This window comes from Melozone crissalis, unplaced genomic scaffold (assembly GCF_028551555.1).
Source record: "Melozone crissalis strain CALT ecotype California unplaced genomic scaffold, PUWL_Pcris_2 ptg000023l_1, whole genome shotgun sequence".
Taxonomy (NCBI): Eukaryota; Metazoa; Chordata; class Aves; order Passeriformes; family Passerellidae; genus Melozone; species Melozone crissalis.
In genome coordinates this window covers 6,009,926-6,030,726 of record NW_026535801.1, presented here as the reverse complement: position 1 = coordinate 6,030,726, position 20,801 = coordinate 6,009,926, and the positions used below count along the sequence as shown (strand labels likewise).

The following is a 20,801-nucleotide window of genomic DNA, read 5'->3' as shown; positions in this document are numbered from 1 at the left end:
CATCCTTTGTGGCCTGCCCTAATTATCTTGCATTTTCTTCTAAAGTGAGGAAATAATTTGGTTAAGTGTTTTGCAGAGCTCTTTCAGGCATTAAAGCACCCTACAAACACAAGCTAAGATTAGTCAGGTTGTTGGTAATGAAACTTGAGGCTGAAGTGGGAGGGCTGCTTGCTCTGCTAATACAGCCTGAAGACAGAAATTTAAGCAGTGGGAGGAAAACTGTGGCTCAGACATCCTCCCTTTTTAGCAAAAGTCCCTGTGGCCAACTTCCTAAGTTATGTGTTAAAGCTGTTCCATTTGATGGGTTTATTTATAGCTCTTTCCTCACTTTAACTCTGCCAGAACTTTTTTCCCACCACTTTTCCATGCCTTAAAAATTGAGGATTTCTCTCCCTGTCTGAGAACCTATTTACTTGAGATGCTGAAAGATGACTTCATTGTGAATTATCTTGTTAATGCAGTGCAAGATTTCTGGCTGGGCACTGAGCCTCTCCAGAATTTTTAATATATATTTGAGTGACTGGTAATGAGCAGCTTGGTTGTTGCTTTAAGAACACAGAGGCAGAATTGTATGAAAGAGGGGAGGAGAGATGTCTTGCTCTGCTAATTGTGTAAATATGTCCTTGCTTATTTGATAGCAGAACCAGTAGCTTACCCAGTTTTTGATTAGTGATTGGTGACAAGGTAAAACCAAAATATAAAATGGGATGTAATATAAGGCAGTGATGAATTTTGAGTTGTCTTGGAGGAAGACTTGATCTGGAAGTTCTTGAGTGTTCATTAAACCTGGGGATTTTCTTTGACACAAACCACAGATGGATACATCCATCAGCAGGCATTTATTTCATTTTAGCAGGGGTGGAATGTGAGGAGCTGCTGCATGCTTTGCTCCAAGTCCAGCCAATCAAGGAAGTAGGGAAATTAAGCCAAGGAAAAGAACTTTTGTACTTGGAAATGTGATAATTTGTTCAATGTGACACTTGGTTCAAATGTGTTCTAGTGCTGGATGGTGGATAGAGTGCAGTCAACTGTCTGTGTTCTGTGGGATAAATGTGGTGTTGGAGCTCCTGGGGATATTGGACCATTTTCCAAGGATTCCTTTCTGGAGCAGTGTCTCACTCTGAGGGCATTGCACATTTGACAGGGAGCAGTTTTAACAAGGGCTATCAGTGTAACTCACCTCTTAATTCCTCTTCTTCAGTAAAGACTTGCTTTGCTGAGTTTTACCTCTGTATATTTAAAAACATAAGAGAAATGATTTTATCTTGCTTTTTTCCTATAAAAATCAGTGCATGTCCCTTCACTTCCTGGTAAAACATAGCATGCCTAAAATTGCTCAATAAATCCAGCTCACTTCAGAATTGACTTGGAGTGGGAATGGAGAATGGATTTGAAAAGCAGATCAGGAGGCAGCAACCTGAAGGAGGATTTTGATGACTTGGAGTAGACAATACAGTTTTTTTTGTGGTTTGGAACAAGCCAGATAATAGTAAAGTTAATCTTAGTCTTTGTGTAAACTATGGATTGTTTCACAGAACAATTCTTTGCAGAGTTGGTTTGAGAAATATAAAAAAGCTGCATGATATAATGGTAACCAGCCCTCCTGGCCTTCCCTGGGGCTGGAGTGCTCAGGGTGCTTGGAGCCACAGCGTCCCTCAGATGTCTCAAACCCCACTGTGGCCTGGGTACCTGTTTCCTTCTTTAAGTGAAAAACCTCAGTAATGGCAATGCCAGGTGCATTTCAGATCACTTGTAAGCATTTCAGCTTCCAAGTACAGCTGTTTCAAGAGTTGCAGTTTGTCTGTCATCCCATTCTATTAGCCCTGCTTAAATGCGAGTAGATCTTTTAATATGTCATATTTGAAAATGTAGCCATTTTAATAATTCAGCACTGAGCTTGGCAGAGAGGCAGACATGTGTTCCTAGCAGTACATCACAGTAAGATAATGACAGTGAAAGAACCTGCTTGCCCTTCTTGAAGTGCACTCTGAAACTCCTTGCACACAGCATTGTATGCTCACCAGGACTGCCAGCACAGCTTTGGGAAGATGTGGTAGATCTTGGGGTAGAGTTTAGCTGTGCTTTGGGAAGCACAAATTTGGGAAGATGTGCTCAGTCCTGGAGCAGGGTATAGCAATGCTTTATAAGCACAGGTTTGGGAAGATGTGCTCAGTCCTGGAGTGTGATGGTGTTCACAGGGGTCTTAGGATGAGGGAGGAGATGAGGATCTGACTCCATGTTTCAGAAGGCTGATTTATTATTTTATGATATCTATTACATTAAAACTATACTAAAAGAATAGAAGAAAGGATTTCATCAGAAGGCTGGCTAAGAATAGAAAAAGAAGGAATGATAACAAAAGCTTCTGTCTTGGACAGAGAGTCCAAGCCAGCTGACTGTGATTGGCCATTAATTACAAACAACCAACATGAGACCAATCAGACCCACCTGTTGCATTCCACAGCAGCAGATAACCATTGGTTACATTTTGTTTCTGAGGCCTCACAGCTTCTCAGGAGGAAAAATCCTAAGGAAAGGATTTTCCATAAAATGTGTCTGTGACACTGGAGCAGGGTTTGGCAATGCTTTAGAAACACAAGGTTGGGAAGATCTTCTCAGTCCTGGAGTAGGGTTTAGCAGTGCTTCAGAAGCACAAGTTTGGGGAGATGTGCTCAGTCCTAGAGCAGGGTTTAGCAATGCATTAGCAATTGCAGAATTTCTCCAGCTCATTCCAAGGGTCACTGATGTGGTGCTGCTGCCAGGATTTGCTTCCCACAGTGAGAAGTTGAGTGCAAGGTTCCTCCAGCTGGGTATCCCTGTGGTCAGGATCCTGGATTTTTCTGGGACTGTTGGCTCTCCTGACTTCAGATTGCTGCTGTAGAAATGTTGGCAGTGCAGGAGGACACAATACTCACACACTCCTTGGGTTAGGTGGCAGCAACCAGCTGAAGTGTTTGATGGTAACCCTGTGCTGTTGTTTTAATCTTGGTGTTTTTCTCTTATTTAACTATTTGCCTTGTTTTCCCTTTTCCAGATGAGGGCTATTACCAAGGAGGAAAGTTTCAGTTTGAAACTGAAGTTCCTGATGCCTACAATATGGTGGTGAGTATTTGTCATTAGTCTCACAGTTGTCACTTTAGATTTTCTTTGCAGGTAACAGGACTTCAGAGGGAACTTGGCATTGAGATTGAGAAAGGATCTTCTGTCTCTTAATAAAATAAATCTCTGCAACTCTCTGGCAGAAGCTCTTGGAAGTGCAGATGAGTCAAACCTGAGTGTCCTCCCTTCTGGCTGAGGTTCTGCTCTTTCCTGTTAATTATTCATGAGATCTGCATTTAATGATTATTCTCATTAAAAGATTATAAATCTAAGAATGAAATAAGTGGACCAAAAGGAAAAAATTGACAGTTCTGTAGTTTTCCCAGACATTCTTCTGCTTTGGTGTCTTAGTTTGGTGTTGGTAGTGCAGAGTTCTTGCAGAGAGGCTGAGGAAGGTGTAGGGGAGGATCCTGGAGAAGAGTTTCAGGGAAGATCTTTGGTTCCTGCTCAGCTGAGCCTGAATTCAGCATTAGCTGTGTGTAGTAGTGGCAGTCACAGCCAGGCAGTGTTTGCAGCTGTGTGGGTTTGGTTGTGGGGTGTTTGAAGTTCCCCTTAACTTTACCAAAGAATTTCATACTGTGGCAGAGGTCACCCTTAATAACTTCTGTGTATTCATTTCATTTCCTTTAATTTTTGTATTCCAGTTGTTCACCCAAACAACATTGCTGCAGGAAAGTGTTTGCTGTGTGTTAACAGGAGTGCTGAAGTTCAGTTTTGATCTGAGGTTTTTGATTCTCAGTTCCCATAATTCAAAAATCTCTGGTTTATTATTGTTCCCTGCTCAGCACTGGCAGGAAAATCTACAGCAAGTGTTAATTAAATATTTTTAAATTTGAGCACCTCAATACAAAAATAAAAACTTTTGAGACAATGCAGGAGGTTGAATGTTGGATTGTGGTCAGGTTATTAATGCAGTATGAATCCCAATACTGAGGGAATTCTGCTGAGGCTGTGGTTGGTTTCTGCCAGGCAGAATGGGACTGACACAAGTGATTTCAGGAGAGCACTGCAGACCTGCCAGGGCTGGATATGTGGAATTGGGATGGAGTGGAGGAGCATAACATAAATAAAGCGGAAAAATTTGGAAGATTTGCTCTTGTGGCCTGCAGGCAAACCCCTCAGTGCTTTGCTGGGTGCAGTGTTCAGTTTCAGCCAGTCTGAGAAGTTCTGCAGAAACTGCTGCTGGAAAATGGCAAGAAATAGCTCAGGGCTGGAGTTAGTTCACCCCCAGGAACTTGTATCCCCTCTAGGGGAAACTTGTATCCCTCTGCTATCCTTCCTCCTGGGGAAAATTGTTTTTACAAATTGTAAAGAGGAGCTGCAGTTGCAGGGTGGTTTAGCAGAATGCTTTGGGAGTAGCTGGTGTCCAGAGAGAACATTTCAAATAACTTTGATTCCAGATTTCTCTCAGGAGCCAAATTCCTTCACCAGGTAAATTTATTCACTAGTGAAGAGATCAAATTAAATACATAAATAATACATAATTTAAAACAAATACAAAATCTGTTGGTACACCTGTCCTTTTAGAGTGCTGATTTATCAAGAACTGAAACTGCTCATTTTAAATAAAGGATCCCAGAGCAGAAGTGGCTGCTGGAAATGGAGAAGGAAGTGAATGTGGTCAGTGCTGTGCCCCCCAGCTGAGGCTGCATTACCTGTGCAGTCTGAGGGGAAGGAGGAGTTTGAGCAGGGAAATAAATTGATTTGGGGAGCTCTGTTATGCAGAATGTCAGATTTCAAGTGACACATCATCCTGAGGAAATCTCTGGATCTGCTGGTCTAGGGAGGGTTCCAAAATGACTTGGAACAAGTTCCAAGGTGAGGTTTTGTCTGAAGATAAATTTTAAGGTGGTGCTGCAGTTGTCCTGTGTGTCTAAAAGGGAAAAAGGAGGGAGAGAAAAACCTTTGTCTTACTGTCAGGAGTGGGTTTTTCTAACTTTCAGCAGTGAAAATCACTTTGAAAGGATAAAGGAATTCTTTTGTTTCCACAGTACAAAAAATGAGACACCAGTTAATTCACTGTGAGGATTTGGGGATTTTTTTAAAAGAGTTTCCATAAATCTTTTTTTTTGACTCATCAATACATTCCCTGTTTGAAGGTGCATATGGTAGAAATTTACTCTTTTATCTTGATCTAATGGCATGGAATAAATTCTGCTGCTTTGCCTTGCTTGAGAACTAGACACCATCTTTCAAAACAATGTGGAAGTGTGGCTAATGAAAAGCTTGTGCTGTTGGAAAACTTCTGAGGGGTTTTTGGAGGGCAAAAAGTTTGAGACTGTGTTTTCTGTGAGCCACTTAATTTTCAATGACTGATGTCCTTTGAGTTATTGCACAGAAATGAAGTGGAGGAAAGGCAAAATCTACATTATCAATCCCAGATTTATTGTGGTGATCAGTGGTTTTTTTTTCCTACATCATCTCTTTTAGGTCTGTTTTTGGTGTTTCAGTGCCATGCATATTTTGTTACCTCTTCCAAGGAGTCTTAATTTAAAAAGTTTCTTAAAAAGGTCATTGGGAAGTTGGGAACAAAATGAGATAAACCACACGATGCTGCCATGCAAATGCAGCTCTTGGAGCTGTTTTGCCTCTTGATTGAAGACATCATTGGAAAAAGTGGAAGGAGAGATGGCTCCACATTTCTAATCTGGGATTTAATTGAAGTTCTGCAAGGTGCTGGTGTGTGCTGATGGATTCCAGGACACTTCCCATCAGAAATAATCTGCCTGATTGAAAGCTGCAGCTCCTAATGGGGAGAGCAGGGATGCAGCAACGTGCTGTTGCTAAGCTACTGACATTTTTATGTCCTACTCTTTATTTACTTCACAAAACCAGAGCAAAAGAGATTATACTTGAAAAATCTGCACTTCAGAACCCCACTATGGCATTCAAAAGTTTGGTGGTCTTGCCTCTGGCTTTTCATTTTAGTGCCTCAAATTCAGCTGTGAACAGGAGGGTCTGTATTTAAAATAATTTTATTTATTTATTATTAGTTATTTATTTATTATTTAGTTATTTTATTATTACTTATTTATTATTAGTTATTTTGTTATCATTGCATCCTCTGCTGTTTTTAAACAAATCCATGATTTGGACAAGCCTTGGTGAAGTTTTTTTTGGTTTAAATTATTATCTTAACAGTTAAGTATGAAGAAACTGAATGACTTAGAATGTTTTCCCCGAAGGAGTAAATTTTCTTGGCTTTCTTAAAAGTTATTTTTTCTAAGGAAAATCTCAATACCAGCCTGGTTTTTATGAAGAGCTGAGAAAAGCTAAAAGGGCAGAGAAGTCTGTTTTGACTCTTGTAGATGATGCATTGTTGCCCTGAACATACAAATCCATACAAATCTATTTGCCTTTTTCTGGTTTATGAGTTATAACAGGGTTTTAGCTTCAAAGACAACACAGTAATTTGTTTTCTCTCCTGGCAGCCTCCAAAGGTAAAATGTTTGACAAGAATCTGGCACCCAAACATTACAGAGACAGGAGAAATCTGCCTAAGGTAGGAACAACATTCTGTTGGAGTTTTTTAACCTTGGAAGTTTCTCTGCTTGATAAAATGTTGGATATAACTGTCCTGGCAGTAATTTTTGTGCTGATTCTACATGTAACTTTTAGGAGCATAAAGATCTACTGAAAGTCTCATTCTTGCTTTGTTTTACTTGTAGAACAAAAAAATGGGGTAAAAATATAAACTCTATCCTAAACAAAATGTATTTGGTTGTTTTTCTTCCCTCCCTCATATCTGAATCATCCTCAGGCCCTGAGAGAGGCTTTACCATTTGATGCTCAAGTGTGTTCAGAGCTTGAAAATTCATTTTATTTCAAAAAGGAAGGAAGAAAGTATAATATATATGATATACAATACATGATATATATAAAATATAATATATAATATAATATATATAATATATATTATATTATATATAATATAATATATATTTATTTGTATAATAATTTGACAGTAATTATTCTATGTTAATTATGATATTTAATATCCATTGCTAAGACCCATGTGCCAGTTATAACAAAGCAGGGTTGGGGTCAGGATAAGTCAGTAATGAAACCTGAAAGTTTTACTTTGCCAGAGTGAGAGGCTTCTCTTGCTGGGTGGTTTTCCTTGATAGTAAATGTTTCCTCTTCCAAATGAATTTGTGAAACTTTGCAATTTCATCCTCAACACCTGATGGTGAAATTGGCCAGAAACCAAACAGAAACACAAGTGAGAAGCCTGCCTGTCATTTCTCAAGTTAATGGCACACAGAAGAAAAAGCAGATGAAGGAGAAGCAAAGCCCATAAGTGAGATTGAAAGCTGCTCTGAAAATCCTGTGTGCTTGTCACCATGTGTAGCAAATCAGTGCTTAAAGAGAAGCTGAATTTTTTCCTCTAGATGGAAAAGTCATTTTAGTGCTGTGTTGAAAGTCCTGGTGAAAATGAAGTTTTGTATTGCTCTTCCTAGGCAGGTCAGGCTCATAATTAAGAAATTTAAATGTTGTGAATGCAGGTAGAGGAGTGAACAGGTGAGCTGTTTATATAAATACCAGGCACCAAACCAAAGCTGGAGCTCCAGCACAGCATCTTCTGGGGCTCAGTAAAGCCTCACATTCACAAAATCCAGAGTGCTTGGGCTTAGAAGGGACCTTAAAGCTCATCCCATTCCCCCCCTGCCATGGGCAGGGACACCTTCCCCTAGAGCAGGCTGCTCCAAAAGCCATCCAGCCTGGCCTGGAGCACTTCCAGGGATGGGGCAGCCACAGCTCTTCCATCTCTGGGAATTATTTTAATTATAAAAGATGAATGTGGTGATTGGAGCATCATAATTCTAATGAAGTGGAGGCATTCTTTCAGCATCTGCTCTGAAACACTTGGATTGTCAGATCCTTCAACATACCAACTCTGGAAATGTCTGGCATTCTATGGAAAAACTAAAATAACTGAATTGCTTTCAGAGAATGCATTCTATGTATAGTATCTGCAATCAACTTACCCAAGAGTGTCTGCATTAAAATAGCTGCAGTTATTTTTAAAAGCAGAAAATCATCTTCATCAGTGCTTTCCCCTCACATACAGCTCATGCTGTGGTGTGTGTTGGTTTGATAATCATCCCTGGATTGAAAAATTCTAAATAGTTAACTGTGTCAAGTGTAGCAGTTCTGGGCAGGAAAGGTGGAGTTTTTCTGTGCTTTATGTTATGGACTGCAGTTACTCTGGGCCATGTTATTAATGACAGGTCCTAATTAGGTCTGGCCCATAATGGATATCACCTCCACTGCACATGTGCATAGAAAAAATGGAGTTTTCTCCAGATTGATCTTCTTCCAGTAAATTGTTGTCACTTAAGCTGCAGGTTGGGTCAGCTGGAGTTTCAGAGGGTTTTACACTTACTGCAATCATGCAGTTCCACTTCAGGAGATGCTTTTTAAAAAATCTCTTTATTTAAAAAGAAAACAATTCCTCAGAGCTTTCTGCCATGCAGGAGTTACAGAATGAGGAGGTATTTGCTGAAATGAGAGCTGAGCAGCTGACTGGTCACATCAGGGCTGTTTTGGTTACTGAAGGTTCAAAAGCAGTGATTGTGCACTCTGCCCATGGAACCCAGGCTGATCTATGATTTGTGATCATAAGCTGGGAGGTCTCCTTAGATCTGGGGAAAGGTTCTGTTTAATGATCATTAAACCCCTCAGAAAGGTTCTGAGGGGTTTAATGTTAATTTTTAATCTCTAGAAGAAAGAGGGTGCTGCTCTAAAAACAAATCCTATCAGCAAATGAGGAGTATGAAGCCAAAGGACACTTCTGTGTCAGTAGTGGTGTTCACAGCAGTCTAAGAACAAGGGAAGAGATGAGAATCTTGACTCCATATTTCAGAAGGCTGATTGATTATTTTATAATATATTAGAAGAAAATGATCTACTAAGACTATGCTAAAGAGTAGAAGAAAGGATTTCAGCAGAAGGCTAGCAAGGAAAAGGAATGGAATAATAATAAAATCTTGTGACTGCTCACAGCCTCGACACAGGTGGCTGTCATTGGTCATCATGTAAAAACAATTCACAGTTCTCCAAATCACATTGCAAAGCAGCAAAACATGGAGAGAAACTTCTCAGGAGAAAAGAAAAATCCTAATGAAAGGATTGTTCAGAAAATATGTCTGTGACATGTGTGTTCCCTGCTTTCCTGCCAGAGTGCTCTGAGAGGTGCAGGTGTCTCCTCACCCTGGCTGTGGTGTTCCAGCTGGGGCTGTGCCAGGACAGCTCTCAGGCCATGAGCCTTAGCTCATGCTCAGGTGCTCTGGCACTGAATATTTTTCTGACTTTATTTGGTGTGTTAACTTTCCCCCCACTTGGAATTTCCCAGTCAGGTGGATGGAGAGGCAAATGGAAGCACTGCCACACGGTTTGATAAGGAACAGACTAAAAGCTTTTTTTGCTTTTGTCATATGGAGATAAACTGCAGCCACAAGATGTTATTCTGAACGCTGCTCAAGTGGTAATGGCATATTTTGTCTTCTGAGAGGCACAGGAATGAGATGAGCAGCACACTTAAGGTGGAATGGGCTTGTCCAGGTTATCATCCTGTTCCTGGGATCTCTGCACTGAACAAGGATTGAATTTCCTTGCATATAAACTTGCCATGTTCATTAAACAACTACATAACCTCTATGGTCTAATCACCTACTGTAATTTAAAAATGACTTAATGCATGTCAGCCTGGGAATTGCTAAAACCTTAGAGTTAAGCTATTTCACTTTAACCCTGTCCTGTCATTTCAGTAGCAGAAGCTGCTGCTGCTGGGGAATTTCTGTGCTTTGCTGTGTGAGTTGTTTCAGCTGACTCCTTACAGAGGAAGGTGTGATTGTGAAAGGATGCTTCAAGGAGTTTTTTACATTGTTTTCATTCAGATTATTACTTTTCTGAGCAAGACTTCAGCTTATTTCTCAATTCTGCTCTGATCCCCAATATATCTCCCCATCATAACTGCTGAGGTTTGGATCTGAAAGATCCAGAAATGCCTGAACACCTCAATGGTTTCCACTTGCAAATTGCTTAGCAGCTTCATTGGGTTTAATATGTACCATAATATGGGACATCTATGCTGGATTGTGCATCTAGGAAATTCTGTATTTTTCTATATTAATATTAAAATTCAAGTTATATTTTATTTATATATATATATATATCTATATTTGTATATATACATATTTGTATATATATTTGTGTAATACAATATTTATAAATATAGTAATAGAACACAATAATACAAATGTAGTATTTCTATTTATTATTTTATAATATAATAGATTTTTATATTTATATATGGATTTATGTATTTATATATTTTATATCCTATATATTTTTTTATATTGTATGTATTTTTATATATAAGAGATATATATTTGTATCCTATGTAGATATATCTTTTTAATATATATATTTTTATATATAAAAATTTTATTTAATATGGTTTTTATATGGAAGTTTTCCTCAAGAGCAGCCAGACTAAAACTCTCTCCCTTTCTTATCTTTACCTGTAGGAAGCTGAAGTCCTTCCACAGAATAGAGGCTGATGATCCTCTCTTTGCTAATTAGCTTTCCCTCCCCAAAACACCTTTTTTGGATTGGTTTGTGCCAGTTGTGGTGAGGGATGGGTCACCCTGCAAGGCTGTCTCTTCACCAGAGATGAACATGCTCTAAAATGCATCAGGGAATAAAAAAAGGGTTCAATGCTGAGCCTGTCAGAAGCATTTCTGTCACACTTGTGCTGCTGGAGGAGAATAATTCAGGTGTTTTGACAGAGATGGGCTCAGATGGGGAGTTCTATAATGACACTGTGGAGAAGGTAATTTTAGGCAGGCATCCCAACTCCTGGGGTTTAAAATTCCATTACCTGGATATAAATAGTGCAGGAATTAGATCTTATCTTGCAATTACTTCCTGATGGTTTCTTGTGAGGTTTCTGACAAAGACAATTGAAGCAGAAGTTGCTCTGTGTAATGTGTGTATTTTTCTTTTCCAGTTTATTGAGAGAACACTCAATTGATGGCACTGGCTGGGCCCCAACTAGAACCTTAAAGGTACTGTTTCCTTTTGGATGTTTCCTTCTAAATAAATGCATCTTAAAAAACCCTTTTTTGGCCTTGCAAAGAATCAGCTGATGTGGTTTGCTCAAGAGCAGGTTTTGAGGTGAGGATTTTTTGTCTTTGGTACAGTGCTGACTGTAGGAATGTTTTGGGAATTTTGGGGTGACTGCACAAATCCTGCTCTGCTCCAAGGTTTTGGAGGTTGGGGTGACCCTGAGGACCCACACTCTGTGAGGTGTGCTGGTTTTCAGCCAGGCAGCAAACACAAGAGCATCCTGTGAACAGCAATCCATAACCCTGGTAATTTCCATGGGATTGATACTCCTGACAAAATCAGTGCAGAGCCCTGAGCAGGGCATTTATCTTCCTCTTGCTGTTCCCAGGAATGCTGCCAGAATTGTTTCTTGCAGAGCTTTAACTGCATTAGGTGGATAAAGGGTACACATCAGGTGTTTGTCTCTTTCAAAAAACAAATTGAAAATGACCTTTATCTGATACTTGGTTTGCTCTTTGGCACTGTGAATGAGATTTGTGACTTTCTTCATCTGTAAAATCTCTGCTGAGGTGAGCATGTGATTTTCTGGAAGCAAAATGAGTGTTTTGTTTTGTGGATTTTCTTAAGCACTCTTTCCCTATTGTTTTTTCATCAGTTGGTGTGATTTTGTTTTGCTCTTTGTGTTTCTGTTTTCACCTCAGGTTAAATCAAGACACTGAGTAATTTAAGTTAATTAGTTCTGTTCCTGTCCCTGTGTTTTCATTCAGAGAAAGTTTTAAGCTTAAAAATTAGTACAAGTGGACAAGAAACCCAAAAGAAATGAGCTTTTTCTGTGATTGTTGAAATGAAAGATTCAGCAAGAGAAAAGGAAACAGTAGCTTAACTTCAAAAGGAGAAAAATCAGATTGGATTTTGAAATTTTGAACATTGAAGCACCACAGTTGTGAGCTCACTTTTTACAGTTTTCCATCACCACAAGGAGAGCAGTGAGAATTTGCACAGAAGCTCTGTGGGCAGGAATCCAGTCTTGGCCTGTTATGGACTTGAAAATCAGGATTTAATTTGTGAATTATATGAAGTCAGCCTGGTTTTCTGGAGGAATAACACCCAGCCTGACCAGTAAAGCACTCTGAACTACTCCTAAAGAATTAAATTGAGAGTGGGCACGTCCTCCTGCCACAAAAACTGTTCCAAGGGCATTAGAGAAGCCATTCAAATAGAGAATACACATGCACAAACCAGCTGCATGTCTGGGGCTTGTGTGCTTAACCCTTTAGAAAGCTCAGGTTTTTGGTTGGGTCTCATTTTGGAGCCCTTGTGGTGACAGCAGAGCTCTCACGTGTAAAATCCTTCAAAATCAACTACTGTGAACTTTTTAAATAATTTTTATTATCAAATGGGTAGAAACATGAAAAAACTTTCTGAAATAAAAATGAAAATCTGTTAAATTGTCTGGAAAACTTACCTGATAAATTGTATTTTTTACAGTGTGGAGGATTATTAAGAGGGGAACACCTAACTCAGTTTTGTTTCCCAGCATTTTTTTGCACTTGCTGTCATCTCATCCATGATTGAATTCTCCTCAGGTTACCAAGTGTTGAGCTTTATCTATTTTCCCTTCTTTGTGCTTGGGAACACATTTCCATGGACCACTGTGAAGAGCAGCCTGTGTGTGAGAGAGGGAAATAAAGAATGTGCTATTTCTGAATTCCTGCATGAGATGCTGTTTTGAAATCAGGCTCTGAGCAGAGTTGGGCTCTTCTCCTGAAACAGGTTTCAAACATTACCCTGCCAGCCTGTCTATATATACACTTTTAAAATCACTTTCTTTTTATTCATAGAAACACTCCAGAATCCCAAACCCTTAGGTAATTTCTGGTAGTGATTGGTCTCCAGGCTGTGGATTGTGTGAACACTGCTGCGGTGCTTCTTAGCTGATTTTTGTGTTCCTTCTGCTCCTTTGTGATTTTTGTGTTCCTTCTGCTCCTTTGTAGCTAAACCTGAATTAGCAACAGGAGCTTATTTACCTTTCAGTCTCCATTCTGTCACATTGTGCATCATTTTGTTGCACACTTTCCTCTCCAAAGCAGCTTATTCACAAAGCTGGAGACTGCTGCAGTTACTTTGGGCCCTGCTCAGAGCATCTGAACTTGCTTTTCTCCTGTTTTTAGGTGTGATGGTTGAAATGAAAGTTTCCCAGGCAGAAAGCAAATAGATGGCTTTAATTCCATTCTGTTCTCAGGGTTTTTTAATGTTGGAAGTGCCAGCTTTTAAATACCTCACATGACTTCACACTGCTGCTGTTTCTCTGCTTTGTAGCTTCAGTAATTCCAATTTCAAACTCCAAAGTGCTGTAGTGGCTCCTGTTAGTCCCCAACATGTGCCTCATTTGCCAGGATTATCACCTGCCTAGCTCAGTTAGTTCTCTTAGTATTCCTCAGTTTTGTCCTAAATGCTTGTTTTCATTTTGCTCTGAGAACATCTCAGGTGATTGATTTGAAGAACTGAACAGGTGGATGTGTATTTTAAATGCCTGACTGGTTCTAAAAGTCAGGATCCTTCTGCAGTTATCTCTGACTAACTGCATCTGGAAATGGGTTCATAAATCACTGCCTGATGGATGGACCTTAAAAATAATCAAAGCACACTTGGGCAGCTCTGTGGAGGGCTGAGCAGATGAACAGTAAAACCAGTGTTTAAAAATGTAAGATGGATGTTCAGAGGGAATATTTGTCCTTTTTCTTCTTTTTGTAGCTGTGTTCTCACAGAGATCAGCTGGGCTGTTCTCTGGAGCCTTTCCCTGTTTGTTAGGTGTATGTGCAGTTCAGTTTTTCACTGAGGTGGTTCCAAGTGCTGGGTTTGTCATTTTTGTGTTCCTGCTCCTGGCTCTCCTGAGAGCAGTAAACATCCAGGTAGTCTGAAACTACGGATCTGCAGAGAGCTTTTCATGCCCCCCTGCAGGAAACACAGTTTTCTCAGGAATTTCTCTCCCATAACTCCAGATCCTGGTTAATAAATACCTGTCTGTGCTATTAGATTACCTGATCTAAAAGGAATTAAGACTCATTTCCAGTAAACTGTTGCTGCTTGGAGTTGATCCTTAGGAGCCTTGCTTATTTAATTAATGTTTTAATACTAAATGGCAGCATTTTGTCCTGTTTGGTTCACTGGTTCTGCCCTTGTCTTCAGGCACTGGAATGACTTCATTTGGAATTATCCTAATGTCAAACTCATCTCTTGGACAAATAAATCAGAGGGTCCTGACTTCGTTTTCCCTGTTTACCTCAATGTTTAAGCATCAGCCTGAGGAGTTTTGAAAGTACAAAACTTTCACCTATCATCTCAAGGAAAATAAGATGGTCTGCTGTCAACATCATCTGTAATTAGTGTAGAGGAGTGTTTGGAACAGACAGTAAAGTGACTGTCACTGTCTTGAGCATGAAGGGAAAAAAGAAACCTGCATGCCTTATGTTAGATTAATTCTTGTTGCTCAGGCTGTTTTTCTCAGCATTATGATAACATTGTACAGCTATTGATTTATTCAAATCCTCTTTTGGAGTTGGTCTTTTTATGTGTCTTCCTCACCTCTGAAAATTGAATAAGCCCCAGATAACAACTTCAGACCCAGTATTTTGAAAAAGAAGCTATGAACTGCTGAAGACAATCTTCTGTGCAGATCTGGCATTCAGGTTTTTTCTTAAAATAAGCTTCAGGAAATATTTTTCCAAAGGGATATTGTGTTGTATTTTGACTTCATTATAAATTGGCTTTATCAGTTTTGTAAGAGGTGATTTATTTCTTTCCCCTCCATACATGCCCAGGCTGGTGAAAATATAGAGCTGAGTGTCTTCGAATTTTTTTTTTGCTTCAGAAATGCTTAGTAAAATTTTTATTTTCTCCCTTTAATGTCCCCTGGCAAAGCCAAATTTTTGGTGTAGGTGCAGTAGCTGTTATTATGAGCATGTGAGTGAGGAGAGCTGCGATAATTGTAATTAACCCATGCTTGTTCTCCCCACACTGCTGGTTTCTGAATATTCACTTAGTGTCAGCTTTAATGCACTGAGCAGAGTGCTCTCCAGAGGGTGATGGCTTCAGTGCTGGGATCACTGTGATCATTAAAAAGTCACAGAGAATTCCCCAGGGAACCATTTCCCCAGGATTATCCCCTTGTCCTGCAGTAACCACGGGGACAGGGGCCAAGGAGTCAGTGACAGAGTGAGGGATGGGAGTGCTCTGCATGCTTGGCACCTCCCAGCTGCCCTGCTCTGGGACAGCACTTTGCTCCTGTTTGCTTTCCCCTCCCATATTCCAGCACAAAAGGAATGCTTTTCCAGCCTCCCTCCTGGTTTTGTGTTTGCTAACTGGAGCAGTTTGTGCCTTTGAGGGTACCCAGAGCCCTGGGGGGAGCTGCTGCTGTGTTGGGGTGGGAAGCACAGGCAGGGGTGACAGGCACATGACAGCTGAGGTGGCTGAAGAAAGGTGGCGTTCACTCTGTCACCTTTTTCTAGGTGGAAACAATGTTTTACAACCTTTGCAAGATGAAAGAAGAGCAGGAGAGGAAATATAAAAAGAGATTTTGTTTGTCTCTGGAAGGAAAACGTTTTTTCTGATCCCCAGGACAAGTTTTTGGTGGGGATGGGGGATTATTTGGTATGGTGGGGTGAAGTGTGCTTGGTTTTTTACGCTGCAGTGAAGAGAGGAAGAAGCTGGGCTTGTTTTTAAGAGATGGTAGAATAAAGGAAGAGAGGAGGAAAACCACCTTGAGGTGGTGAATAGGCAGACAGCACAGCAGAGAGCTGCCCCAGGAGCTGGCCTGGACTCTAGAGCAAGCTGGACTTTGGAGTGGCATTTCCAGCCCTTTTTAAAACAAACCAAAAAAATTTACTTCAGACATGCTTGTATAAATGACTGCTGCTCCTTTTGTTCATCTGACTGGGTTAAATTGTTTGTTTGTAAAGAATTGTTTAGCAACAAGCTTTGTTTTGTTCAGTCTGTTAGATCAGAAATGCTTCTTGGATCCCTTGAGGGAATTTCTTAGATTGGAAGTTTGTTAGGTTCTTTTGTCTGGTTTGCTCTCTTCTTCAATTAATGTATTAAATATACTTTGCCTGTTAAAGGAAAATCTTAATTTAATCTTAATTAATTCCGTACCTCAAAAACATTGAGGTAAACTGGAAAATTTTAATTTAATCTTAATTTGCAATTTCCATGTTTGCTTTCACTCTCCAGAAGTGTTTGTGGTTGTCTTTCTGAGCCCCTTGTGTGTGGCATGGTTTCAGTGGCATTGCTTTTGTGAAGTGGCTCTGAGAACTGTCCCTTGGCAAGATCAGTGACTGAGTTAAGACCTCCTAGAAATGCAAAGCTTTGAGACTCCCTGGCCTCAGGAGAGGCTGTTTCAAAAGCTGCATTGAGGATTTTGAGGATTCTTGAACTTCAGACACTGCTGCAGCAGCAGGTTTTTTCTCCTCGTTTGGCATGCTGTAAATAAATCTGTGGGCAGGGGTTTAGTGTAACTTTTCACTCAGATGCAGCACAGAAATAGTGCAGAATGAAAAGGGGCAGTTCTAAAGGGGTGTTTACAGCAGTCTGTTGGACTTCTGACTTGCTTGTGTTGACTTCCCCATGCTCCAGCCCAGGATGGTGGCAGTGCCATGGAGCAGAGTGTGCTTCCCTCATTATTCCATGTTCCCCTCACCCACTGTGGGTTTAACCAGGTACTGCTGTGCTTGGGATCTTGATCTTGATTTCAGACACCATTACTACCTCCTCTGAACTAACAATAAATGTGAATTAAACCCATTTGTATATCCAAGACCTGCCTTGGACTCCCAAAGGCATCTGAGCCACAGGTGACATCTGAGCTGATGGGAAACCTCTGGGACACCACCCAGGGAACAGCCTGGGCAGGCTGGGGCAGGAACCAGATACAGCAGCTCAAGGAGTTTGGCAGCCCAGGTGCCCTGGTTTGGAAAGCCAGGTGTCTGCTAAGGAAGGCAGGAGCCTCCCCTGAAATGGAGAAAATGAACCCACCCCCTCCCAGTTGCTATAAATTTTAAATTAAGGGGCTCTCAGGCAAAAATATGGGAGCAGGAAATAACAGTTCTTTAATAGTGAAGAAAAATAAAAGGATGAAATAAACAATGCAGTACGCTAGAACAACACTGACAGAGCCAGAGCCCAGCCTGACACCCTGTGGGTCAGGCTGTTGGTGGCAGTCCCATTGGAAATGTGGCTGCAGCCCTCCTGCAGTGTCAGGGGTGGTTCTGTTGGAGCAGGGGGATCTGTAGAGAAGGATGTATTGTTCCTCTGAAGATCCAGTGGAAGGAGAGGCAGCTGCTGTTCCTCTGGGGAATGCCGTGGAGAAAGCCGTGCTGGTGTCTCACAAACCTCTGGATTATATCTGGGTAGCAATGCTTGGCTCCTCCCTCTGGGCTCACATCTCCCAGTGGGATGTTCTAGTTCTTATCAGCCATGCAGTGACATTCAATAGCTGTTATCGGCAGGTGTTGTGGAAGAGATAAGGAAAACTTAGCAGAAGACAGCTGCCATCCAGATGGCAAATAGAATACAATTTACTTGGGAATCCAGGCCAAAAGCAGCTAAACTTGAGTAGGTTTGTGCAGGAGCAGAGGGAATTGAATGGTGAGAGGCTGTGGGATGCTGACATTGTGCCTTGTTCATTAGGGCATAATTGGACGTGGTCCTTAAGGGATTTGGGTTTCTGTGCTGCACACCCTCAGCACAGGGCCCAGAGCAGGAAACAAGCTCACATACACTCAGTTATTGAAAGTCTTTGCTGTGCATAGGAAGTTTGGTGCTTTGAGGCTTTATCTTTAGTGTAAATTTGCATTTTAGACTTGAGACATATGTTTATGTAAGAACAGTATTTCTCTGTACTCCTACTACAGCTCACCCTCTTTTCTCTGATATGTTGACAGTTTCAAGTATTAGTTTGACCCCTCTTTAATTTAAGAATAGATTTCTGAATTAACTTTCATTACCCACCCTTTAAGCAGTGCAGTTTCCAGCTGGTGGCAAATCCTAAGATATCCCTCCTCTCCTTGAATGGAGGAGCAACAGGAATACACACAGAAAGCTCTGACCTTCTGTTTGAATATGCAGTATTTGGTTTTTGCTGACTTCTAAATATCAAGTGGCCATGAAATGGGAATGCCTTTTCAGCATTTTGATTTAAATTAGTCATACATTACTCCTAATCTAGATTTTTTTCCAGTTATTTCATGGATTAACTAAGTTTTATTTAATGGAAAAATTAAGTTTGTGAACACATTCAAAACTCCTGAAATGCCTGTCTAACTAACTGTGTTTTTCTTTGCAGGATATTGTCTGGGGGTTAAACTCTTTATTTACTGTAAGTAAAAGAATATTTTGCATGTCCCCTTTTCTTTTTCCTGCCTGGTTTAGTTTCAGCATCACCTAATGGCAACCCTGTGTGTTGCCTGTAAAATTTTAGGTCTTTATTTCTCTTGGCTTCAGTGGGTGTTGGATGAGTATAAAGTCAGATTGTGCTTTTGTTTGTGGAACTCATCCAGACTGTCTGAAATGCCAGCTTTTTGTACATGGGTTTTACTTTGGTTAGAAATATTAGGGGATATTTTGGTAACAAATTATTTGGGATCTTCCACACAGTGTGAAACTACTTCTGCTGATTTGCAGGAAATAGGAATTCATACTGCTCTGAGAAGGAATTGTGTTGGTGTTAGTCTTTAAAAAAATTGTATTTTGATATTAATGTCTGCCCTGCAGTCTCATTCCTTGTTTGCATAAAACCTGACTTGTCACAGAATTTATGTGATTTTTTTCAGGGATCTCATTTCCTCCTCTGTTTTTTAAAGATATTTGGGAGCAAGGAACTTGTAATTGCAGGAGCACCTTGAAAATGGAGGAGAGGGCAGGAAGCAACAGCTGCTTTTGCCCTAAAAGTGCAGAGAAGCTAAGTTTACAAAAGTTACCTTTTTTAGGGATTCCTTTGCTGCTGGGTGGGAAGGTCAGGAGGAGGCAAAGAGCAGCACCAACTTGGTGGCCACATTTGTCATCTCCTCTGGAGAGACCACCCCAGCCACTCCAGGGTGTAGAAGGAAGCTTGGATTTCCTGGCATCCAATCTTGGTTGGTTTTTTTCAACAATTTCTTTGGTAAATTGATGTAAAAGTTTGGAGAGCATTTGCATTTCCAGCAAAAGTGAATTGCATTTTACAGTCACTCTCCCTGTGCATGCCAAGGGGAAGGAAACAAAATCCTCAGGGGCAGAGCGGCATAAAATCAAAATATTGAGCAAAGAGCTGCGGGGGGGGGGGTGGTCCTGCCTAGGAGACCATGGGGGTTTGTCATGGCTGTGTCAGGAAAATTAATCCAGAAACACCAGAGGTTTATGCCCAGAAAGGAGGCAGAGGAGTCCTTTTATTTTATTCAAATAAAGGGAGAGGCCATGGGTCAAGTTTTGGAGCAAGCAGAGTCGTTTTTATCCTGATTTCCCAGCCACATTTCCCTTCTCTCTTTCCCCATTGGTTGAGGCACTTGAGAGGTACAGATTTCCTGAAATGCCTGATACTGAAGATTTCTCTCTAATGTATAACCCTCCTTTTAATTTTTCATTCTTATGGAGTTAAGGGTTATTCCCCAGTGTTTCTTTTCTCTTTCAATCTCCAATTTAATTTATCAGCAGACCTACATTTTGTTTGTAAAGGCAAATATCTTTTTCCATTCATCAATCAGTGGAATCCTTCCCATTGTTTATTTTATCCCTCAGTGCTGGTTTTATCTACCACTTGTGATTGAGTGTTATTTTTTAATGCTGATTCCTCTTCTCCATTGTTTTTAACTGTAAACCCTTTCTTCTTCCAAAGGTAATATTTGAGATTAAACTGAGAGACCTGAGGTTTGTTAGGACTATTTCTGCTCCATGTCTCCACATTAGTTCTTTGCACTCTGTTACCTCTATTTCCACTATTTCCTCTATTTCCACTCCCCTGGTTTTTTTTTTCCAGAGCACTAAAGCTTCCCTGTCAGGCTCCAGGTCACAGAGAGAGTGAAATTGCTTCTTCACAGAGAATGAAATTGCTTTTCTGTGGAGGTGGAATTAAGGAAACTCCCACTTTATCAGCACACTGTTTGCAGAAGTTTTTTTTCAAGGTTTACTTTGCCCTCTAAGAAAAACCAACAGGAATTGTGCCTCCTGAAAGTTTGAGTGTTCTCTAAAATTTACTTTTCTGCTAGAAATACTTTCACTTCCAGGGAGAAGTGTCATGGGGCCCACACCAGCAGGGCTGAAATGCCCTGGTGCTGTTGCCATTTAATTGCTCTGTGATTTGCTTTCCAATTACCAAATTACTCATTTGCATTTACCTTTGGCACCGAGGCAGTGATTAAATGATGAAATGATGAAAAAAATGATGAAATGAATCCTGCTGCCCTGTTTGCTTTATTCCATTTTCTTGTTCCTGTGGTCTCTGGGCTCCTGGTGATGCAGTGAGTGGGAGCCCCTCAATGTTCTCTCTTTCTTTTCCAGGATCTTTTGAATTTTGACGATCCTTTGAATATTGAGGCTGCAGAGCATCATTTGCGTGACAAGGTGAGTCAGTGGTTTATTTAAGGCAGGTTGTTCCTAAA

At 40.5% G+C, this 20,801-nt stretch overlaps 1 protein-coding gene across 1 annotated transcript in view; it reads left to right on the top strand.

The window, feature by feature from the left end:
* UBE2F (ubiquitin conjugating enzyme E2 F (putative)) overlaps nucleotides 1-20,801 on the top strand; it is a 57,117-nt gene that overhangs the window by 16,036 nt on the left and 20,280 nt on the right. Inside the window, exons 5-9 of the mRNA XM_054277789.1 lie at nucleotides 3,035-3,102; nucleotides 6,531-6,601; nucleotides 11,114-11,171; nucleotides 18,512-18,544; nucleotides 20,701-20,763. Of these exons, the coding sequence (XP_054133764.1) occupies nucleotides 3,035-3,102; nucleotides 6,531-6,601; nucleotides 11,114-11,171; nucleotides 18,512-18,544; nucleotides 20,701-20,763 (293 nt within the window). The remainder of the gene's footprint in view (nucleotides 1-3,034; nucleotides 3,103-6,530; nucleotides 6,602-11,113; nucleotides 11,172-18,511; nucleotides 18,545-20,700; nucleotides 20,764-20,801) is intronic.